General features: G+C 44.5%; 1 protein-coding gene across 1 annotated transcript; it reads left to right on the top strand.

Moving 5' to 3' along the window:
* Positions 1 to 6,546: 6,546 nt before the first annotated feature.
* PARL (presenilin associated rhomboid like) lies at positions 6,547 to 19,683 on the top strand (the record flags this gene model as incomplete). The annotated part of the gene is given in 14 exon segments (XM_084267169.1): positions 6,547 to 6,555; positions 6,836 to 7,015; positions 7,018 to 7,102; positions 7,105 to 7,157; positions 7,159 to 7,217; positions 7,314 to 7,512; positions 7,755 to 7,895; positions 10,641 to 10,689; positions 12,419 to 12,514; positions 13,612 to 13,761; positions 14,207 to 14,277; positions 15,548 to 15,649; positions 17,446 to 17,543; positions 19,306 to 19,683. Coding segments are annotated over 14 exon segments (1,410 nt in total). The 3' UTR covers positions 19,424 to 19,683.
* Between the last annotated feature and the right edge of the window lie 1,207 nt (positions 19,684 to 20,890).

The following is a 20,890-nucleotide window of genomic DNA, read 5'->3' on the forward strand; positions in this document are numbered from 1 at the left end:
AGTAATCCATAGCAACTGTACTGCCAGCTTCTTTGAGGAAGGCTAAGTCTGTGAATGAGTGGTTTCCATTAATATTTTACAGTCTATTGATCACAGTTAAACACACCAAGTCTTAAAAATAGCCCCACTTCTAGAGGACCACAATTGTAATAATGTATGGTTCATGGAAATTAAACACAAGGGAATGAAGGAGCTGATGTGACAGACCTATCCCAAAAGGAGTAAAATGATGAAGGAAAACAACTATATGAAAAATACTGCATATCAGCTGATGGCATCAGTTTGGCAGAATTCCTTAGCTTTAAAAAAGGAAAGTCTATTCTGAGCAAAGTAGAAGTATGCTAAGCTTGCTTTACTTGCTTTTGCTCTTGACTAAACAAAGTCTTACACTCAATTCACATCACGCACTAATGTTAATGCCTTAACCTGCCTGTGTATCCAAGTGGGGTTAACCATCTCTTGCAGTGATAACCTGCTCTTATCTCCAGGAAATTGAGTCAGAGTTTCTTCATAAAATAATCCTGCTATGATGCAACATGGCAACAGATTCACATCATTTACATAAAGACTACCAGAAGGAGCCTTTGAGAAAGTCACAACATGCCCACAACAGATACCTTGGGCTTTTTTTTCACCATTCACTGGTCACTTTGAGCTGATGCTGTGGGTCAGGTGGCTCAGCTGGAAAGGGATACTTACAGTGCCACCGTGACCTTTCTGCTCCCTCAACAGCCAGGAGGATCATTGCCATTGACTTAAATGAGAACAGATTTAGCAGCACAGTGTGATCCTGCACAGCTCTGTACCTGCAGTCTTTTAAAGAAACTCAAGGGCATGTGGTAAGAATTGATCTTCTCAGGCGACTTTACCAAATTTCCCCATTCTGCTAAGTCAGTGTGATTTGGAAAATGATGGCATACTGAAATGAACACACTGTACCAGTACACTGCAACATCTGCATCCCATTAAAAGCTCGTCAGGGTTTCAAATTCATTTCTGCATGCACAGGTCTTACCCTGCTGACCACTTCTACTGACAGCACTTCCAAACTTGAAATAAATGGCCCCAAATTTTACACTTCTGCCAAGAATTAAAAAAAAAAAAACACAAAACACATTAAAAAAATATATAGCTTCCTAATGGCACTTGTGGTGGCTATTTCAGCAGGCACTCATAAAGCACATGTATAAACAGAAAAGATTAAACTACAGATCTGGCACACATGAGTTTTTCTTACATGGCATCAGGTGTTTCAATCATTCCCATAAGAAATCACTCTTCACACTGATGAACACAGGATTATTCATTAAATTCCACAAACTATGGCTTGGTAAGTGATGGGCATAGCAGCAAATGCTGCTCTGCATCAGCAGAGTTGGTGTTGACCACTTCACATCAACACCATCCACGACATGGGATTTTTCCTCCAGGCTCTAACCCAGGGAAACTGAACGCCCATCAACAGCTGGAAGTGTGGAGGTGAGTTCCTGCAGCATATTTTCCTGCTTGGCTTCATCCAGGAGGAAAACAATTTCTGCACTCCAAACCCACAGTACAACAAACAGGAGTAACTGGAAAATTCACCTGAAAATAGTACTCCTGATGTAAGCAAACTGCTAACTTTGACACATCAAGATAAACATATATGACCATGGCAATATATAACTATACAGAGAAATTGCTCCTAAACCTTGACATTCTCAAAACAGAGTGTAGTTGCTTGCAGTAAGGTTGTCAGAGGGTTTACAGGCAGAAGCAGGGGATTTTTTAATCAGATCAGTCTGGGAAAAAATACTGAAAACATTAACGCTTTAAATGTTTGGTTGATGTGAGCTGTAGCTTTTTGCTCACTTCTGTGAGCTCATTTCAAGGCCCAGTAATGCTGACCAAGCACTGTAGGAAGAGAAACAGCCCTGCAACAGCCAGCAATCACTGTCCAAGCAGCCACATGATGTGCCCTGCAGTTGGCATGAGGAAGCCTGTGCTGTTTTTAGGAGACACACAGTTCTTTGAACAGCTGAAGATGATCCACTGAGCACTGGCAACCCCAAGTCCTCTCTGCCAGTTATGGGGGCTACAGGAAAGGAGGGAAGAGAACCCTTGCTTCAGTTCACCAGGAAGCTTCTGTTCCTGGGGAATGTTTTCTTTCCATGATGGGTGTAATAAAACAGCATTTTAAGAAAAGAGGGCTGTCTCACACTGACTCTGCTTGTCTCCATAACAGAGCTGAAATGCCTGTTTCTCCCTGTTCACATGGCAAGGCAGAGCTGCCACGCTATCATAAGCATCCCTGCCGTCTTGCTACCACGTACAAGAACTCAAGGTTTGTTGGTCCCATCTCATCAATCTAATTTCCAGAAATCATATCTAAGTTTCTGGATGAAACTTAGACATCCTCTTATCTATATACTGGGTACCAGCACAGTACAAAAAGCTGACATTGTCTCTGACACAATGAGTAGGGCTTTTCAAATCCTTGAGACGATGGGCTTAGCACAAATTAGCCCCAAATTCTAGCCTGTGAGATGAGGTGTTTGTCAAGTTTGAGCACTGCAAATCGGGAATAAATCAGCTGGAAGGAGTCCAGGCAAACAGCAATGACAGTAATCAGGCATCTATAAAGCAGGGAAGGCTTGAAGAAATGATTCCATGATATAACTCATAAAGTGACTGCATAATACTGAAAGTTATAAAAGAAGTTATAAAAGAGTAAACACAAAGTTCTATTTAAGACAGAAAGCTTAACAAAATACCAGTTTTCAGAGGTAATACTGTTACTGTTTCTACACTCATAGTCTTCTGGGGAAAGAACTTAAATATTAGTCCTTCACTGTCCCTTACCATAAAAAGGTGTTTACAGAAAGTTATTTTAAAAATCCAGAATTATCCAAGAAAATCATTTCCAGCCCCTACAAAGACAATTCTTCTCCATTTGCAGATAAACTACCCTGCTAGCACAATCTACCCCAGAAAACACAAAACCAGCTGTACAGATGTATTTTAAGCTGGCCACCACTGAGAAATTCCAGAACAGATACAAAGATTTAGCATAAAATACCAACTGAGTTTGGGCATATCTACGAAGCCCTGTCTCACACCAAACCACAAACAAGCACCAGCGCTCACTGACCAATGATCTGCTTGTAGTTAAGAATTAGACCAAATAAAAGAATACTATTTCTTCCAAAACAATAAGAACCCCCCAAAAAACCAAAACCCCAACCCTCAGATGAATTGTATACCACCCCATGCCAACACAACAGAGACAACAACAAAGCCCCAGCAGTTACAGAGCAGAACTGAGGGGTGAAGCATGTGGGTTTCACTGGGACCCTTTAACCTGTCTGCAAGTACTACAGGACAAATCCTGCCCATAGCACTGTAGCAGATCCTCTGTGACAACCACAGGCTATGCTGCCTGGCTGTGCTAACATGCTGTCCAGAAAGAAGGGATAAACAAATATCCCTGGATTTTAGGCACATAGGACAGGTGCACTTACTGTCTGAATTCAACATGTAGAGAAATTTCTTGCACTGTGTTGATCCAAGAGCAGTCACTGCACAGTCCATCCAAAGACCTTCAGAAATCCAGTCTGTAGGAACTAGCACTGTTGCGGTGCCTGAAATTTTCCAACTGTTGGACATGGTGGCAAAAAGTAACATGGAGAATCCTGAGAAAGCCAGTAGCAGTGCACAGATTTGTAGAGAAGATGATGCCATTCTCCAGACAGTAGTTGTTTTCAAAGAAGCCTCCCAAAATTTCTAATATTAGAAACCTGTTGAAATAGTTCATAGACATACAGTATATGGAGTTATCTTGAGTTGAGCCTGACCTTTACACAAACATTAAAAGGATGTCCAGCTACAAAGCAATTTATTACATAAGGGAATTGTCGAAGTGGAAATTAAGTCTCATTAAATAAATGGAATACTTAAATATTCTGTGTCAGCTGGTTATTTTCGTAGGAATACTTTTATTACACTATTCATCTCCCAATTGCAGTGCCTCTCAATACAAATTTAAGACAAAATAAATGTTGATACTCACGTTTACGGTATGAAACTAACCTGCTGCAGCTCCCTTCCTGCTAGACACTCGTGTCAGCAGGACACTAGTTTGACCAGTTTGATCAAACAAGTGAAAGTTCTGCGCTCTTCAGGACCTTTCTCCCCGTTCTAAAAATCAAGGCCCCAGGGCCAAAGCTCTGCCGGACGGTGGCACAAAGGCTCAGGCAGGGCTTTGTGCTGCAGGGAAATGGAACACTCACATGTGAAAATTACACCAAATAGCATTGTTGGTTAGTACCAAAGATGCCCAGATCAACTGCTGGCACATAATGTGCCCTGTCAGTGCCACTGAGCTGCCCACACACCATCAGCCCCCAGAGCAATACAGGGAAAGATTGTTAGAATTGGCACAAGGATTAGTTCAGTCAAAAAAGGAAGGAAAGGGAAAAAGGAAATGGAAAAAATAAAAAAGGAAAAAGGAAAAAGGAAACAAGGAAATGGAAAAAAGGAAAAAAGGAAATGAAAAAGGAAAAAAGGAAGTGGAAAAAGGAAAAAGGAAATGAAAAAAGGAAATGGAAAAAAGGAAAAAGGAAATGGAAAAAATGAAAAAGGAAAAAAGGAAATGGAAAAAAGGAAATGGAAAAAAGAAAAAAGGAAAAAGGAAATGGAAAAAAGCTCTTGGGGCAGGGGGTGGGTCTGGTGTCTCAGTGAGGATTGGGAGCTCCGTGATAGGTCACATACCAACAGGCCCCACACAGGAGCTCAGCCCTTGAGCCTCTCCTGCAAAGTAGGGCTCCAGTAAATAAAGCACTGGGGGGGGGGGGGGGGGGGGGAGGGGGTACAAAAGCCCCACAGACTTTGGAAGGTGGTGGGAGTGTGCTATTTGCTTGTTTAAAAATAAATAAATAAATAAAAGCAATCCCTTTTCTTTATATTGGTTGTATTTCCCTGGCAGCATTTAAGCTGTGCAATCAGTAATCTGTGCAGAGTCCAGTGCCTCACATCATTAACAAACAAGACCATTTGTGAGTGCAGACATGCCCCCAGGCAGGACCCACTTTCCTGGCTCCTGGCCAAAGGAGGTCAGGCAGCTTTGGATGGCTCTGCAACCAATTTGCTGCCACTGTTCCTCCTCTCTTTGTCTTCCTCTGCCCCAAGTCGCCACTCTGCCTCATCTCTCTCTCTCTCTGACCCTACTACCGTAACGCAAAACCATGGGCCAAAGTAGATGATACCTTGTTCCTCCTGGGCCACCAGCCATGCACAAGACTGCAGTCCCCATGCCATGAGGGGGCAACAAGATTACTTTAACATTAAAAAGAACATGGCCAAAATGTGTGTGGTTGGAACACAGGACAGGAAAGGTTGACAACTAAAAATATTTGTGTCAAACAAACAAATCACTCCTGATAAGGTCTCTGGGAACATGAACAAGTGATAAAAGTTTCAAAACTAAAAAGTCAAAAACTCTTATTTCATTTTTCATTTTGTTACGTAGACAAACAGACAGAGCACCGATCACCACACTGGTTTCATTTACACAAGTATATATACATTTTAACACTAGCAGTATATGGTTTGAACCAGCTAATCATTTCTTAGCTCAGGCAACTTCTGAAGCTGACCCATGGCCACCAGTGCAATCAGAAAGAGATAAAAAGCAGATTTAAATACAGTACTAAAGCACTTAGAGCAGTCTCCCACCACAAGCTTACAGAGGTTTCCTCAGGTCACACTCTGGCCTTGAGTGGAGAAGGCAAGCTCTTTCACTTGTTTAAAAAATAATGGAAAAGAAACATTATTAATTCACACCACTTCCAAACACTTTGACTTTGTAACCGTGCTCCTGAAGCGGGAGCTAATTAATGAATAGTCTAGTTAGGTTTATAGGCACTTGCAAGTTTAACATTATAGATCATTCTCATCTTGCAACAGAGTAACAGGGTCGGAAGGAACTGCCTTGTGGCCAGCCTCCCACTAAAGCACACAGCTCCAGTGGTGGGCGAGCTCGCCTGGTGACACCAGAGCTGCCCCCGCGGCTGGAAACGGCACAACTGCTTCCCCGTGGAGCGCGTTCCTCACACCCACGCTGAACATTTCCTGCTGCAACGTGCGGCCGCTGCCTCTCACCCTCCTTGTGCACCTCGGAGATAAGCCACTGTTTATTGAGTGGCTTTATTTTGGCAGCTCTGCACTCCGATCTCTGGAGTCCCAGGCGTGACTGGCATGTAAGGTTGTCCATTGCTATCTCCACGGCAACACAGATAACCAGAAGGGTGCATGCAACTTCTTGAAACTTAACAATTACAAGTTATTTTCAAACAAACGCACCTATGTTCGGTTTCCATCTAATTTCAGGAGCAACAGGTGGGCAGGGACCGCTCCCTGCCAGCATACCACCTCACCAGCACTGCCGGGACCACCCGGCTGCACCGCTGGCATGAGGATCATGCTGGGAACACACAGCACAGGGACAGAGCCTGAGAGCCCCGGGTGGCAGCAGGGATTGCAGGACACCTGGGGGCAACCCATCCGGGCATGGAGAAGGCAACCGAGGAGCCATGTGGCAGGAGCAGCTGCCGTGTGCCTGATCAGCCCCACACAGCCCTTCACCGGAGCAGCCTGGCAGCGAGGAGAGGCGAGGCAGGGTGAAGAAGGACCAAGGCGAGGAAAGGTGGTGAGGCGTGGTGAGGTGGAGCCACTCAGCGGGGCAAGGCTGCCGCAGGCTGAGCCCCGGGCTAGGAGGAGTCAGGCGCTGTCCAGCCCAGGCGGCTTCCAGCGATAAGCAACGGTACAACCGCGGCAAACCCTCGTTACGCGGGCTCAGCGCTACTCGCCACAGGGGCTGGGAGGTGGCCCAGGGTGCCCGGCAGCGCCACTCCCGCTATGGCGGGGCAGCGCCGGGACGACCCTCCCGACATGGCGGCCGGGGCGGGGCGCGGGCGGATCCGACCCGGCAGCCGGCACCAGGCACGGCGCCGTCGGAAACGCCCTCCTTGGCAGACACTATCAGGTATAAATGTGTGGCAGCACACGCGGCTCCCGGCCGCCCCGTACGCAGGGAGCGCGGAGCGATTCCCTCGGCCGCACCGCCCACAGCCGCGCCCGCAAGATGGCGGCCGGTTGCCCCGGAAGCGCTCTGCGCGCGGGGAGGTGCCCAACATGGCGTGGCGGTGCTGGGCCCGCGTCTGGGACCCGCGGCCGCACAGGTACCGCCGGGCAGGCCCGGGCCGAGGAGGGGGCGGCTGGCGGGAGGATGCGGGCGGGCGCGGCTGGTGCTGACGGTCCGCATCTCTCCTCCGCAGACTGACGGTGCTGCTGGAGCAGCGACAAGGTTTCCGCCGGGCGAGGCCGCGTCCCGAGGAGCCTCCCGCCGTTGCCGCCGCTGCCGAGACGCGGCCCGGCCCGCCGCCCCTGCGCCGCAGCCTCTGCCCGCCGCCGCCGCCCCGCGCTGGCCGCCCCTCGCCGCGCCGCCTGGTCAAGCCGCTCCTCTTCGCGGTGGGGGTGAGTGGCTCCTGCGGGCCGGGGGTTTCCGTGCCGCTCGGCGCGGGGAGCGGGGTCGGCAGCGAGCAACCGGGGGCAGCTCTGTGGCGGGACACCCGTGTCTGAACTGCCGTTGAGGTGCTGGCACGGCCGGGAGCAGCGGGTAGCGCAGGGCCGGGGCGAGCCCGGCTTCCTCGGGGACGGACCTCAGGACGGACCTCAGGGCGGTGCGTTCGTTCTGATTTTCACCCGCTGTCGCCCAGTTCACAGGCTCTGCCTTCGGATCCGCAGCCATCTGGCAGTATGAGTCGCTCAAGTCGCGGGTCCAGACCTATTTTGAAGGAGCTCGAGCGGACTGGTTGGATAAAATACGGCCGCAGAAGAGGGGCGACTTCAGAAAGCAGGTACAGGGAGCCGGGCTGGGCCTGTTCACACACGGGTGGGTCACTGCCGAGGCATGGAACATGACTGAGCCACGGTCATCCGTTTGTACAACTGATGCGTGTCCCCTTTGTCCTCATTTTTACCTTGGAGAAATAATAGGCTCTCAGTTAATTGCACTAGATAAGTTTCCTTACAAGAAAAATGGATAGAATTCATTCTAGAGAACTGTAACTGACAATATCACTACAAAAATACCATCATCACCCTGAAATGCAGAGTGGAGAGCTCACTGGCAGTGGTTTGTATATCTAAACTAGGTACCGTTTCATTTTTTTATTGTATTAAAAAAAAAAATCTATTTTGCTTTGTCTATGTGTTCTCAAAAGAGAACATGAGCTCCCAAAGCAGACAGAGCTAGCTGAAATGCTGAACCTTACACATAACATTTTTAATGCTCTGGCTTCTGAAACACGTTTGCATTTTCAACGTGTACTTCACAAATATGAGAGCTCACAGGGCTGGTGCTTTCTTTAGCAGCTGACATTTCCATGCCAGCACTTAGGATTGTGCAGTAAGAAAGATGTAAGCACAGCAAGACCCATTAGGAGTTTGGCTGTCATTTGGAAAGCATAAGTCATTCAGTTTTCAGCTAGGTGTATTTAAAGATAAACACGCCTGTGGTGGTTTGTCTCAAGGTTACTGCTGTGGTAGACCAGGCTTGATTACTCTCTTGGGTCTGCTTGTCCAAGGGAAGTAGGGCTGAGGTTGGAGCTAGAAAAATACAGTGTCCTGTATAAATACAGTATCCTGCACATGAATTGTGTGCATGACAGAGTTCTTTGGGAAGCGGAGGTGTGTGGTGGGTTATACCTGGTGGGCAGCTAAGCACCACACAGCCATTTGCATGCTTCCCTCACTAATGCCCCGTGGGATGGGGGAGAAAAGGACAGGAAGAACTTTTTCACTGTGAGGGTGACAGAGCCCTGGGACAGGCTGCCCAGGGGGGCTGTGGAGTCCCCATCTCTGGAGATATTCTAGACCCGTCTAGACATGACCTGTGCGACCTGTCCTAGGGAACCTGCTTTGGCAAGGAGGTTGGACTCTTGAGGTTCCTTCCAACCCCTACGATTCTGTGATAAAGCAAGAAAACTTGGCAGTAAAGATAAAACCACCACCAAGATTTGTTCAGTAAGTGATGGCCAAGTGGGAGAAGAGAGCATCATAAGCCAGTGGTGCAAAGGCTCATGATCTCCTGTGGACAGACCAGTACCCAGCCAGTTCATGAGCAAAGGATGGTGAGGCCTCCTAAAATCCTGTCTCTTTTTTTTTTGCCTTTGCTGAGCATGACATTCTGTGGTAGGGAGTATCTGGTTAGTTGGGGTCACCTACCTGGTTGCGTCCCCTCCCAGCCTACTGCACATCCCTGTTCCGTTCACTGCAGAGACAGAGAGAGAAAAAGGGAATAAGTCTTGATGCTGCACAAACACTGTTCAGGCAAAAGCTAGAAAATTACCAGCACTGTTTTGGTCAAAAAATCTAACACCCAGCACCATGTAGGAGCTGCTACAAAGAAAATTAACTCTGTCCTAGCCAGGCCCAGTACAACACGCTTCGTTGCTCAGTGTGTACGAACTGCAGGTGAGATTATGACTGCCACCTAGTATTTTAAATAATTTTGGTTTTATACTTCTGCTTTCCTTTAAAACCTAAAGGGGAAGATCTGGTGATTAGTTATCCAAAACATAAACCAAAACTGTTGTTAATAGGCTTAAACTCCCAAGCCCATCTTCAACTGGTAAGTTCTGCTTTTAAAAGTTGAGAATCCCCTGACAGCTTTTGAGGGCACCTACTTCTTGTTTGTTTAGTGTTCTTATACTGGAGAACTTTGTTGGAAATAACAATGTCTGTATCTGATGCCAGAGAAATAGACAAACCAAAACCACTGCAATGAAACACAGTTGTTACTTTGATATCAAATAGCAAGTGATTTGTTTCTCTACAGCATTATTTTCCCCTACCACCTCTGACCTTCAGATAGTTTTTATGACATTGACCCCATCAGTCAGGTTGGAAGGTCAATATCAAGAAAATATTTGTCCAGATTGATTCTGAAAGCTGAGGAAGGGGAAGGGGGTGGGAGGGATTTGTCTGTGGGCTGACGGCTCAAAATAAACTTTTTCAGGGGTTTTAAACTTGGAGGAGGGCTGGGTGAGCTGGACACAAGGGGGAATGGATTCCACATCTTGTGAGCTACCTCTGCAAAAGGGACCCTGGCACAAAAGTGGAATCTCTCAAAGGTGGGTGGTGTGATGTTAGACAGACAGAGATAAGGTGAGGCTTAGTCAAGGCAGGGTTTGTGCTAGCTTTGGCTAATCTGCTAAAGTAAGCATTATGGACTGGATTCTAATACGAGCAGAGGTAAAGCTGTGGAGTTGTGTAAAAGGATATAACCCTATTCTTTTTGAAGATACTCTTCATCTATGTTGAGATGCTGTATGGAAAGGAGGGTAGGTAACAATTCCTAAGAATATGCTGCCTTGAAAAGCTGAACTGGTGGAAATAAAGACATTCAAAACCAATTTACTGCAGAGGTTTCAAACACATGCTTTCTGTCCTTAAAAAGGACTCAACCTCTTGTGGTTCCTTCCAACCCCTACGATTCTGTGATAAAGCAAGAAAACTTGTCTTTTTTTTCCCCTCACATGACTGTTTGTGAAGTTGCAAGTTCTCCACAGTGGCACTGAAGCACAGCAATTCTGTTTCAGGTTAACAGCTGGTGGAATAACCTGACTGAGGGTCAGCGGACTGTGACAGGTTTGTGTTAGCTTACAAGTATTAGACATTCACAGGAAGGAAATATGGCAAACAGGTACAGTATGCTCAAGCAGCTGGCTTTCCTACCATGTTTAGGCTGCTAGGCACAAAGCATGTGTAAACTTGGACCTGCACACACACCATTTCTGCTGTGCTTCCTTCTCACAAGCTGGTTTTTATATGCATTTAAAAAATCCCTATGCATCTGCATGAGAGTGAGGAGGAGTAGCTGGAACCTTCCCCCAGCAACGTGTTACCTGGGAACTGTGAAAAACAGCAAATGCTTTTAGAAAGAATATGAGTATATATTCTACTGATAATGTGGAAATAAAACTCCCTGATAGGGTTGGGGTGTTTGGCTTTGGCTATTTTGCATACATAAAGTTGCAAACAAGAAGCAACTATCTTGTCAGCTTTCCTTTGGTTGTGCTGTAGTTTTGATTGATTAGCTTAACATAATTTGAAACACCCAATATATGTGTGACATGTGAAGAGACAATGGATGAGGGCTTGATTCAAATCCAGATAAAATAGCCAAGCCATGCCTGCTGTTACATGTTCCACATGCTAACAAGTCCTGCCAGGAAGCTTTGTGCAGTGCTTTGAATTGCTCTTCAACACGCAAACAAGTCATGAGAGATACACAAACGTGATCTTGGGGCAGGGGGGTGTGAAGATCTGTGTTCTGTAGTCCCTAGAGCATCCCTCAACATCGAGTTAATCTGACAAGCAATTTAAGTTCTAGCCAGCAGGCTCTGGGCCATTCAGACATCTACCCCTGACTTCTGTAACAAGGTTGGGCTTACTGTACCCAGAGTGCTGACAGGTCTGTACTACCTTGGTGTAGCATACAGGGAAAACATTTCCTCTAATAAAAGTGTGCTGGCATAGGATGGAGTGCCAGAAGAGGACATGGTTATAATTTTGGTTTGGGGGGTTACTGTTACGTTGTTTTTCACAGTTCTTAGGTTTTGTTGTGACCTTCAAATAGAGAAGAATTATGTGGTATTTACCATTCTGTAAAGGCAGCACAATTATTTCCCCCTTTAATGTCTCTAGCTACTATAAAAACATTTTAACTACGTAAATGCTTGGACAGAAATAGAGAAAGCACTTTTAGCAAGCCATAACTTCACATCATCATGTTTCTGGTTGTTGACATTGTTACTTAAACTGAAATAAGATAGCAATAAATATCTGTGAAGTAAAAAGCTGTACATTTGCTGTCTCCTACAGATAACTATGCCTTAGCAATTCCAGCTCAACTTCTTATGCTCAGTCTCTAACCAGCACCTTTACAATTACCTCAAAAGCAAACCTCACAAGAAAAGGAAACATGTAGGTGAGCTGGAGAGGCAAGAAGTGAGACCAGTTAAGCTTGGTCTTGTCTCATTGGTTCTGCAGTGCAAGAGGAGTTTGAAACTCTAGCTCAGGTGCCTGAAGTGCAGGTTTTCTGGGTAGTTGCTGTCATTCTTTACACCCAGTGTTGAAATGGTTGCAATTGAATGTCCTGTTTCTGGAAGGCTTCCACTATAGACATCCACCTCTCAGTGTCTTTCTTTGCTTTTTCTAAGCCCTTTATAAAAAGTAGTGGATAACTTGGTTTTTAAAAGAAATGGCAAAGAAAAAGTGTTATTCTTGTAAGCCTACTTTTGAATCATGTTTACAGTAAGCATTATGGCATCTGAGATTCCTAACTTGCTTTTACACCTTTTTTTCCTCTTAACAGGTATTATAGCTGCAAATGTCTTTGTATTCTGTTTATGGAGGCTGCCTGGGATGCGACGGGTCATGTTTACATACTTCACCTCAGATCCATCCTCCAGTAAGTGAGCAGTAATTTGGGGGACTTGTGTGCATTTGGCTGTGATAGAATTGCACTGCAGAAGCTGTGGCTGGCTCACAGCTCACTTGCAGCTCCTCACTGGTGCTCTTCTAAATACCACAACGTCAGAGCTGTTGCCTGTTACCTGGCTTGTTGCTGCATCCTGCATCTCTCCAAGAGATACCTGCTTTCTTGGACAGGGTGCTAATCCTCCCAGACTTTTGGAAAGAGGACAAGAAATCATTCTGTGTAATGCCATACAAAAACTAGTCTGAAATGTGATTATCTTTTTTCTTTTAACATTCTGTGGAACAGATAGTTATAGTCACAGGCACACAGGCTTTTCTCAGTAGATGAGCATTAGTCCTTCTGTTTGCACAGAGTTCTTTCAAAGCTGTCCTTTGGGTCAGTTTAAAAAAACCCTAAACAACAGGACACAAAAACCCCCTTGGCTTTCACTGTGTGTGAAATGTTTTGAAGTGATTAACTTAGGAAAGCAAGTTCCTACTATTTAATGGCAGAACAATTAGATAGCTGTTACCCAGATCTAAGCATCAGTTACCCCAAACACTCTCCTGTTTTAAATAACAGAATGGTGTTGACCTTTAAACCTGCAAATTTGCTAAGTTACATTTTCAAAACTGCTATTTCAGTGAGGAGAGCTTTTTGAAATAAACCCTAGGGTTTATTAGTGGGCCCATCTCTAACAAAATGATGTTATATAGATGCTCTTATTTAAATAATCTGCTGCCATACATGTCTATAAGTAAAATCTCTCTTTTCCTTTCCAAAGCATAGGAGAAATGTTGTCAGATAAATGTTTTGTATGAAACATTCCCCAGTAGGTAATTAGGATTTTTCTAAAGTAGCTGTACAGCTTGCATAGCTCAGGGGGTGTATATTCTGTCTTTCAGAAGGCACTGCATAGAATTTAAAATGTATCACTTCTCTGGGTATATTGTGTAGCTTGTAGTTGGGAGTTGTAAGCATGATTAGTCTGTAGTATGACTTGATAAATTTCTAGTCTGCATGATATGTAAATTGAAGCAAATTAAATCACTGACTTGTGCTTTTTTCATTGTTTTTCTCTTTTGTAGAAGCCCTGTGTTCTCCCATGCTGCTCTCTACATTTAGTCACTTCTCTCTGTTCCACATGGCAGCAAACATGTATGTTTTATGGAGTTTTTCCAGTAGCATTGTCTCTCTCCTGGGATGTGAGCAGTTCATCGCAGTGTACCTTTCTGCTGGTAATGTTAAACACCTATTTATTCACAGCACTTAAATATAAATATGGATTCATGCAGGTAGAGCATGTGCATGTAATAGATGTATGGTGACAGGTGGCCATCATCCAGTCCCACACACTGTGCTGTACTAACTCCAGTCCTTATTTGCTGTCCTATAGAGTTTCAACAGGTTTAGGCTGTTTGACTTCATACCATGACAATACAAGTATCTGTTTTTAAGTCAAGCTTAGCTACCAAGATAAAATCCCTCTCAATACAGACTCAGGGGAGTTTCATGGGAAAATATAGCAGTTGATTCAAGTTAAAACAAATACCACCACCCCCTGAGAAAGACCAGCCCACAAACCACACCACCTACGCTGGCTTTTTTAGGAAGATGCACAGATAACGTTGTTGTACTCTCAGCTGCCTGGTGTTGTTTCTAACAGTTGTTTTCCCTTCCTAGGGGTTATCTCCACTTTTGTCAGTTACGTTGCTAAAATGGCCACGGGGAGGTTTGAACCATCCCTTGGAGCTGTAAGTATCTCCAACTTTGAGACACCTTGTCATGATCTCTGCAGGCATTTTCAAACCCTGCTGTATTCTCTAACCTGCTTCAAAGCCAGGAATGTATTCCAAATAGCAGAAACTAGGAAAGTTCCCCAAACCCAAGTAACCAGGGACCAATTCCCATGTCCCTGTTCTTCAGGCACGTTGACTCCTGCAACTGCATCCCAGAAACAGTGCTGCTCCATGCTCATGGCTTGTGAGCAGCAGCAGGACCTCTTGTCACTGAGCATAGTGCAGTTCTGTAACTTCCTAAGAGTTACCACAGAGTTATGTGGCACAGTCTCCTCAGCCTGAAGAGAGATACTTCAGAAAGCAATGGAGTAGCCAGACAGGCAAAGTCAGCACGTGATACTAGCAGGAGGTGTCAGGGAAGCTGTGCAGAAAGGGCAGAGCTCCAGCTGAAGTCTCACAGCACAAGGGATATGAGGCAGCCAGGGAGGTGATGGGGTTGTTCTTTACAAGTATTTTTAGTAGTGGAACATTTTAAAACACTTCACTTGCTGTAACTTTGAGGTGAACCTGGCCCTTTGCCAAGTGCTAAAGGCCTCTTAACTTACTGTACTACATTTTGATAAAAGCCAAAGTCACATTTATTCCAAAAAAATAATCTGTTGAGTCCTCCCAAAGTTACATTTTCTGGTAGTGCTGTCATCCCTTTATCTTGCAAATAAACTACAGCTGGAGCAAGTTACTGTCTGTTAGGATTATTGATCTGAACTTACTGATGCTGCCAGATAGTGCATTGGTTTACTGCATTCAGGGCCTTTCCCCTGAGATACTACATGGATACAAAAGCCTCTGGTCAGTTCAGTGCAGACCAGGGACTTGCTGATTTCATTGACAAAAGCTCTCTTGTCTCTGTCCCTCTGTTACATCCTTTGTTTTCATACAAGGTTCAGAATGATTCCCTTCATGTTAATCAAACATGGACATCTCAGATACATTAAATTTCTAGGGTTTACTGGGGAGAAATGAAAGCATGTTAACATAAATTGACTTAATCAGTGAGATGATGAGTTACATTAAAGCAGCAGAGGGGTGTATATTTTCCCCAGTATTTATAATTTCAGATACTAAAATTAAATAACAGTGTCATTTTATTTTTCTTCTGAACTTTGCTGTGGTGCTTTGAGGTTCACCACAGGACTGCAGTGGAAGATGAGTACATGTGTGGAACAACAGTTTCCCCCTTATGTAACACCCCTGTTTGCTTCCCTGTGTTCCCATGTGTTTGCAGTCAGGAGCTATAATGACTGTCCTCGCAGCCGTCTGTACCAAGATGCCAGAAGCAAAACTGGCCATCATATTTCTCCCCATGTTCACATTCACAGCAGGAAGTGTAAGTGCCTTTCAACTTCAAATAAATACTACTCTTACATAGCATTTCTCCAGTACCTGAGTGTGTCCCCTCTTGGCTTGTGCTTCTAAGCTGTTATATTTATTTTGAAAGAGAACACAGGTTGTGCAAGTCCTGGAGACAGACTGTGAATTGTTGCAGCCTGGCACAGTCAGTACACAAGGGCATAGTGCATTTTATCCTAAATTCCATCCTCCAGAGTCTGTTTCAGGGCTCCAGATTCCAAGACTTGAAAAGCTGGGAGGGACTCTGGTTTGCCTGCCCAGGGAAAAGTTCTTTCAGCTGGGTGATATTTTTTATAGCAGCAGTGACTACAGGCTAATCTAAGACTGGTACACTCTTTTTGAGGAAAAAATTAAAGATGAAAAACCAGAATTGCACTTTGAGGGAAATAACAGTCTGGCCTGGGAAGAATACCTGCCTCCTCACATAGCTACTACTGCTTGGTGCTATTAGGAGCATCACTGGGATTAGAAATAAACTGCTGAGGCTTCTTTCCTGTGTAGCCCTAAGACTCCTTTTTTTTGATGTTTTGTTTCATTAAGTGCTTTTAAGCACATCCACTGCCCCATTTAAGAAAAGTTGCTCATGTATATCTTGACTCCTATTAAGTTGATCATCTTTGGTCCACTAATTACAGTTATCTTACTTTTTTATACAAAGCAGTTGTCAATTCAAGATCACAAGATTTGCTGTTTTCTGTAAATGGAGCTTACAAACTTGAAGCAGTGATCCTAGATGTAGCCTTTGTGTTTTTCTTGCACTTCTGCTTGTGTGGACCTGTTTGGGGGTTTTTCCATGCTACCCTTTAACTGCACCTTCCCTAAGATGACTTGGGCAGGTTGAAGTGTTGGCAGAGTGACAGAACATTCCCACAAGGAAGTACTCACTGTGACAGGAAGACAACAACAACATTGGCTGTTACAGTATAAATGCTGGAATAATTTTAGCCTTAAGCAAGAACCTCTACTATGTAGTAGTATTTATAAGCTTTGTGTACTACTTTAGCATATCCTGCTTACAGCAGAATCTGCTTTTGAAATAGAAAAGCCAATGTAGCAATACAGCTGCTATTCAACCACATGTGCTTGAGGAAAGAAATCTCACTTAAAGTCAGACTTCATCCCAACATTAAATCTGTTAAATCTCTTTTGAATGAGGCATTCAGTAAGATTTTTACATTGTTACAGTTAGGGTGGTTTGTCTCCAGAGGATGAGGTACCATTGCTTGTGCTGTTTCTGCCTGGGGAGTGGTTCACCATCATCCCAATTTTCTGCCTTCCAACAGATGTGTCATTTCAGAGAGGGTGACAGTCATTTTCTGTGAGATGGTAGGGATGCTGCCCCACTCCTTCCATCCACCAGAGGATGGTGTTTGGGAGAACAGATGCACACAAGTCTGAGCCATGTGGGAATCAGTGAATGAGAATGGTGCAGTTCCCTATTTTGTGTCCCTTGTAGCATGTACTCTTTCAAGCAGCTTTTTTTCCCCCAACCCACATCTGGAATGTCTGTGTGGCTTTAGAAGTTAAGACTGAGTGTTTGAGAAGTTGGCATTCCTACCCTGTGTTACTCTGTAGCTGCTCATACCTGTGTTTGGACAGCACACTAGACTGGGTCCCTTTTAAAAACTTTGTATTTTTAGATTCATTGAATATAAAACTTATGGGATGGTTTTGAACCCAACTATTTGCTTTGTGCCAGAATATGAAGATTTGTTTTCAGTGGCTATTGCATGTTGTGCCTGATCCTGTCCACTGTGTTCTGTTCCTTTCCAGGCTTTAAAAGCCATAATTGCATTTGACACTGCAGGGCTTGCTCTAGGCTGGAGACTTTTTGACCACGCTGCACATCTTGGGGGAGCTCTCTTTGGAATGTAAGTCTGTATTTACTAACTTCTGTTTCTTTCCTATTTAAGTTAATCCTACATTTGTTTGTCCTTTTTACTTCATTTTATTCCTGAGGTATGGGGTTGGGATTTTTTTGGAAGTTAATCTTAAATGGCATTGAAGACAGCTCACCTTTATCCTCATGGTGCTGTAGAATTGTGTGGAAAACTCTGTTAACAGATGCTTGGAACTGAAAAACTGAGCCAAACTGACCAACTGATAGATTAGGCAGCAGATTGTCTTGTCACCATGGCCTAGGCTGTCTGTCTGTCCTGTTCTCCCAAGCACATTGAAGAGTCACAAGGCAGAAAAGATTCTCACAAAACACAGCATGAACAAATTAAAATAACTTAGGAATTAGACAGCTAAGAAAAATCCTTTGTCTTGGTGGCTTTCCTCTAATTACTGATTCAGAGGACACTATGGGGTTATACAGTGTAAATTCCAGCCAGGTTCCTTTGAGCAGCCTCTGGTGCTGTTTCTGAGTGTGACTGCACTGTCTTTGCATGGAGCCTCCCTAATTGGAAATAACTACTGGAAACCAGTTTGTAGGAAACAGTTCCTCCTTGTTCTGTGTTTGAACTACATGGCCTAATGAGTTTTCTGCCTTCTGCCCAATTGCAGTGCTGTCTTAATTTGCACACTTCCTGCTGAGAGCATTTTAGAACTTATGTGGGCACATTAAAAGCCACCTGACATTTGTCTAGGCCAGACAAAGACCAGGTGGAAGGTGCTTTTATTTTGGTCAGCAGACTGGTTTGCCTTTGCCGTTTCTTGGCTTTGGTGTCAGTAAGTTGTGTGCCACACAGCGCTCTCCTCCCTTTCCCTAGGGCCACAAATGGAGTCTTGCTAACTTGTAACTGCTTCTTGCCATGATCTGTCTGTATCAGCTTGTTCATTACAACACAGATCCACCTGCTGTTACAATAGGATACCAGTCACAGTGAAAGTGGACTTGACAAATCTCTTTCCTTCCTCACCTACATACATTCTGCTCCATGGTCATTTGGGTCACTTCATCCTAAACAGGGTCTCTATTTAGACCACACAGTGAATGGACAAAGCAGTTTCTCTATGTTGCCTCAGAAAGCAGCCATATGATCTAACAGAACAGGCAGTTTACCTGCCACTGGCTGAAGACTCACATCAAAGTGCTTTTGTTACTCAGAGCCTTCAGCCTGTGTTCATGCTGTTGCTTACCCTTCCATCTTCCCACCATAACCTTCCTTTATTAATCATTTGATATTTGTTTATCAACATACATGATTCCCTAGGAATGTAAATGAAGCTAAAACACATACATAGATTCATTCTTCATTCAGATGTCTATAGAGGAAAATTCACTTTGAATTGTATGAGACTGTTCATTACTGTTCATTTACACATGACAAAAACACTTTTACTTGGTGTTGACAAGGATTACCACAAGCAGCAGCACTCTTTCAGCAGTCTCTTAAATGGAAATAGCTTTTTGCATCTTCTTTACAGTAGAAGTCATGGGAGCATGGAGTGAAAGACATTAAAACCATTTGTTCTCAGGACTGAGACCAGCAAGAACACACAGAAGTTAGCTATTAGGAGTCAAGAGAACAAGTGACTTACCTACCCCTTGCCAAGAAGATTGCTCTTTCTTTCTGCTTCATTTTCTCTCATCTCCTCTAGCAAGCATTTGGATTCCTTGGTTTGAGTCATCAGCCTGTTGCTCAGATACAGAGGAGAGCTGCCACTAACCAGCATTCTCTTTCACAGGTGGTACGTGACGTACGGCCATGAGCTCATCTGGAAGAACAGAGAACCACTGGTGAAAGCTTGGCATGAAATGAGGACAAAGAACACAGGAAAGGGAGGAGGTGGAAGATCCAACTGATCCTAATCCTAGAGATTCCTTGTGCCCAAGTGGTATATTACTTGAAGACATGGGATTGGATTGGTTTTGAAGATTTCTTTTGCTACTCCACATTAAGCCTCTAAGGAGCTGAAGTTTCTAGCCTAAGCTGCAGTTACAAAACCACCTTCCAATAGAAAATGAACTCTGACAGAGGTGGAACAATAAAGGGTTTTATCCTGTTGCTCTCTGAGGTAACAGTCTGCATTACATTTTTTAACAGGAAGAATAAAAGCTTTCCAATTAAATGACCAAAAGCTCTGTCCAGTTAACTTAAGTGGGGTACAACTGGTTAATACTTGGGAAGGTAAATGTTTTCTAAACTGAGGGAGTTGATGGCTCACACATGCCCCTAATGCATGCCAAACACCAGGTCCTTTTCCTGAAGGTGGCTTTAGACAGATTGGACTTGACCCAAGGCTGATGTGAAGTTCAGTGGTCTTTGTTGTTCAAGAGAGACCACTGGCTTATATCAACCTACCTTTTCATCTTACCCTTGAAGTGCATGAAGCACTGGGATTGTTTACCAGAGCTTACACAGTGGTTAATGGCATGGCTTGCTTTGTCACTGTAGCTTATTCAACCTGGTTTTCATTTCTAAATCTGGTTCCAAGATACTGTCACAACTTGTTAGACTTTACTACAATGGTATCTTCTGCTTTCATAATCACATGCAGTGCAAGAATGACTTCAGCTGTGGGTTTAGATATTTTACCATGAGTTATACTGCCTTCTGGATTCTTTCACTGCACTGGGGATTTGGGTGGGGTTTTGATGGTTTGGTTTTTTGCCCCCTCCTGCATTGTGGTGTATTGCTAGCTTCCTTTTTCTCTGCAAAGGGCTGCTCAGATGGGAGCTGGTGGCTTCAGACCCTTAGTTCAGACCCTTAGTTCATCCCCTTGAGACTGACTTGCCAGAACACACATGGCATCTGTAAGCAGCAGCTTGTACCTGTTTACTCCCCAGCAGCACCTTGCAGGAATCCATTTCCTGTGGGGATAAGCAGCACACAGCACTAAGTGGCACCAGTTGTAATACACAGAGTACAAGATTGCTGTAAGCTCCCCTGCTGCCACAGGCCAGTGCTTGGGTAGATTTTTTCCTCTTGGAAAAAGGAAAAACATCCTCAAGCATGTTGTTAAGAGTGGCTGTCAACACAAACAACAACAGAAGGAGTTGGAATATCTACTAATCCTTTGCTCCACTGTAGCAGCTGTCTGTTTCTCACCCCTCACTCCTTTCCTACCCCCTTCTCTGATACTCCAGAGCAGCACAGCAGCATTCAGGGCTTCAGCCACCACACAGCCCTGCCCACAGCAGCCACAGAGGCAGGGAGAGGCCAGCAGCATTAGGAGATGGGGGCCACTGGACAGGTTTGTCATAAGGGAGTATCTTGTGCCAAAGCAGCTCAAAAGGCATAGTTCACAGTATTTTGCATGTGGGTTTTTC

Source organism: Gallinula chloropus, assembly GCF_964237585.1.
Source record: "Gallinula chloropus genome assembly, chromosome: 8".
Lineage (NCBI taxonomy): Eukaryota > Metazoa > Chordata > Aves > Gruiformes > Rallidae > Gallinula > Gallinula chloropus.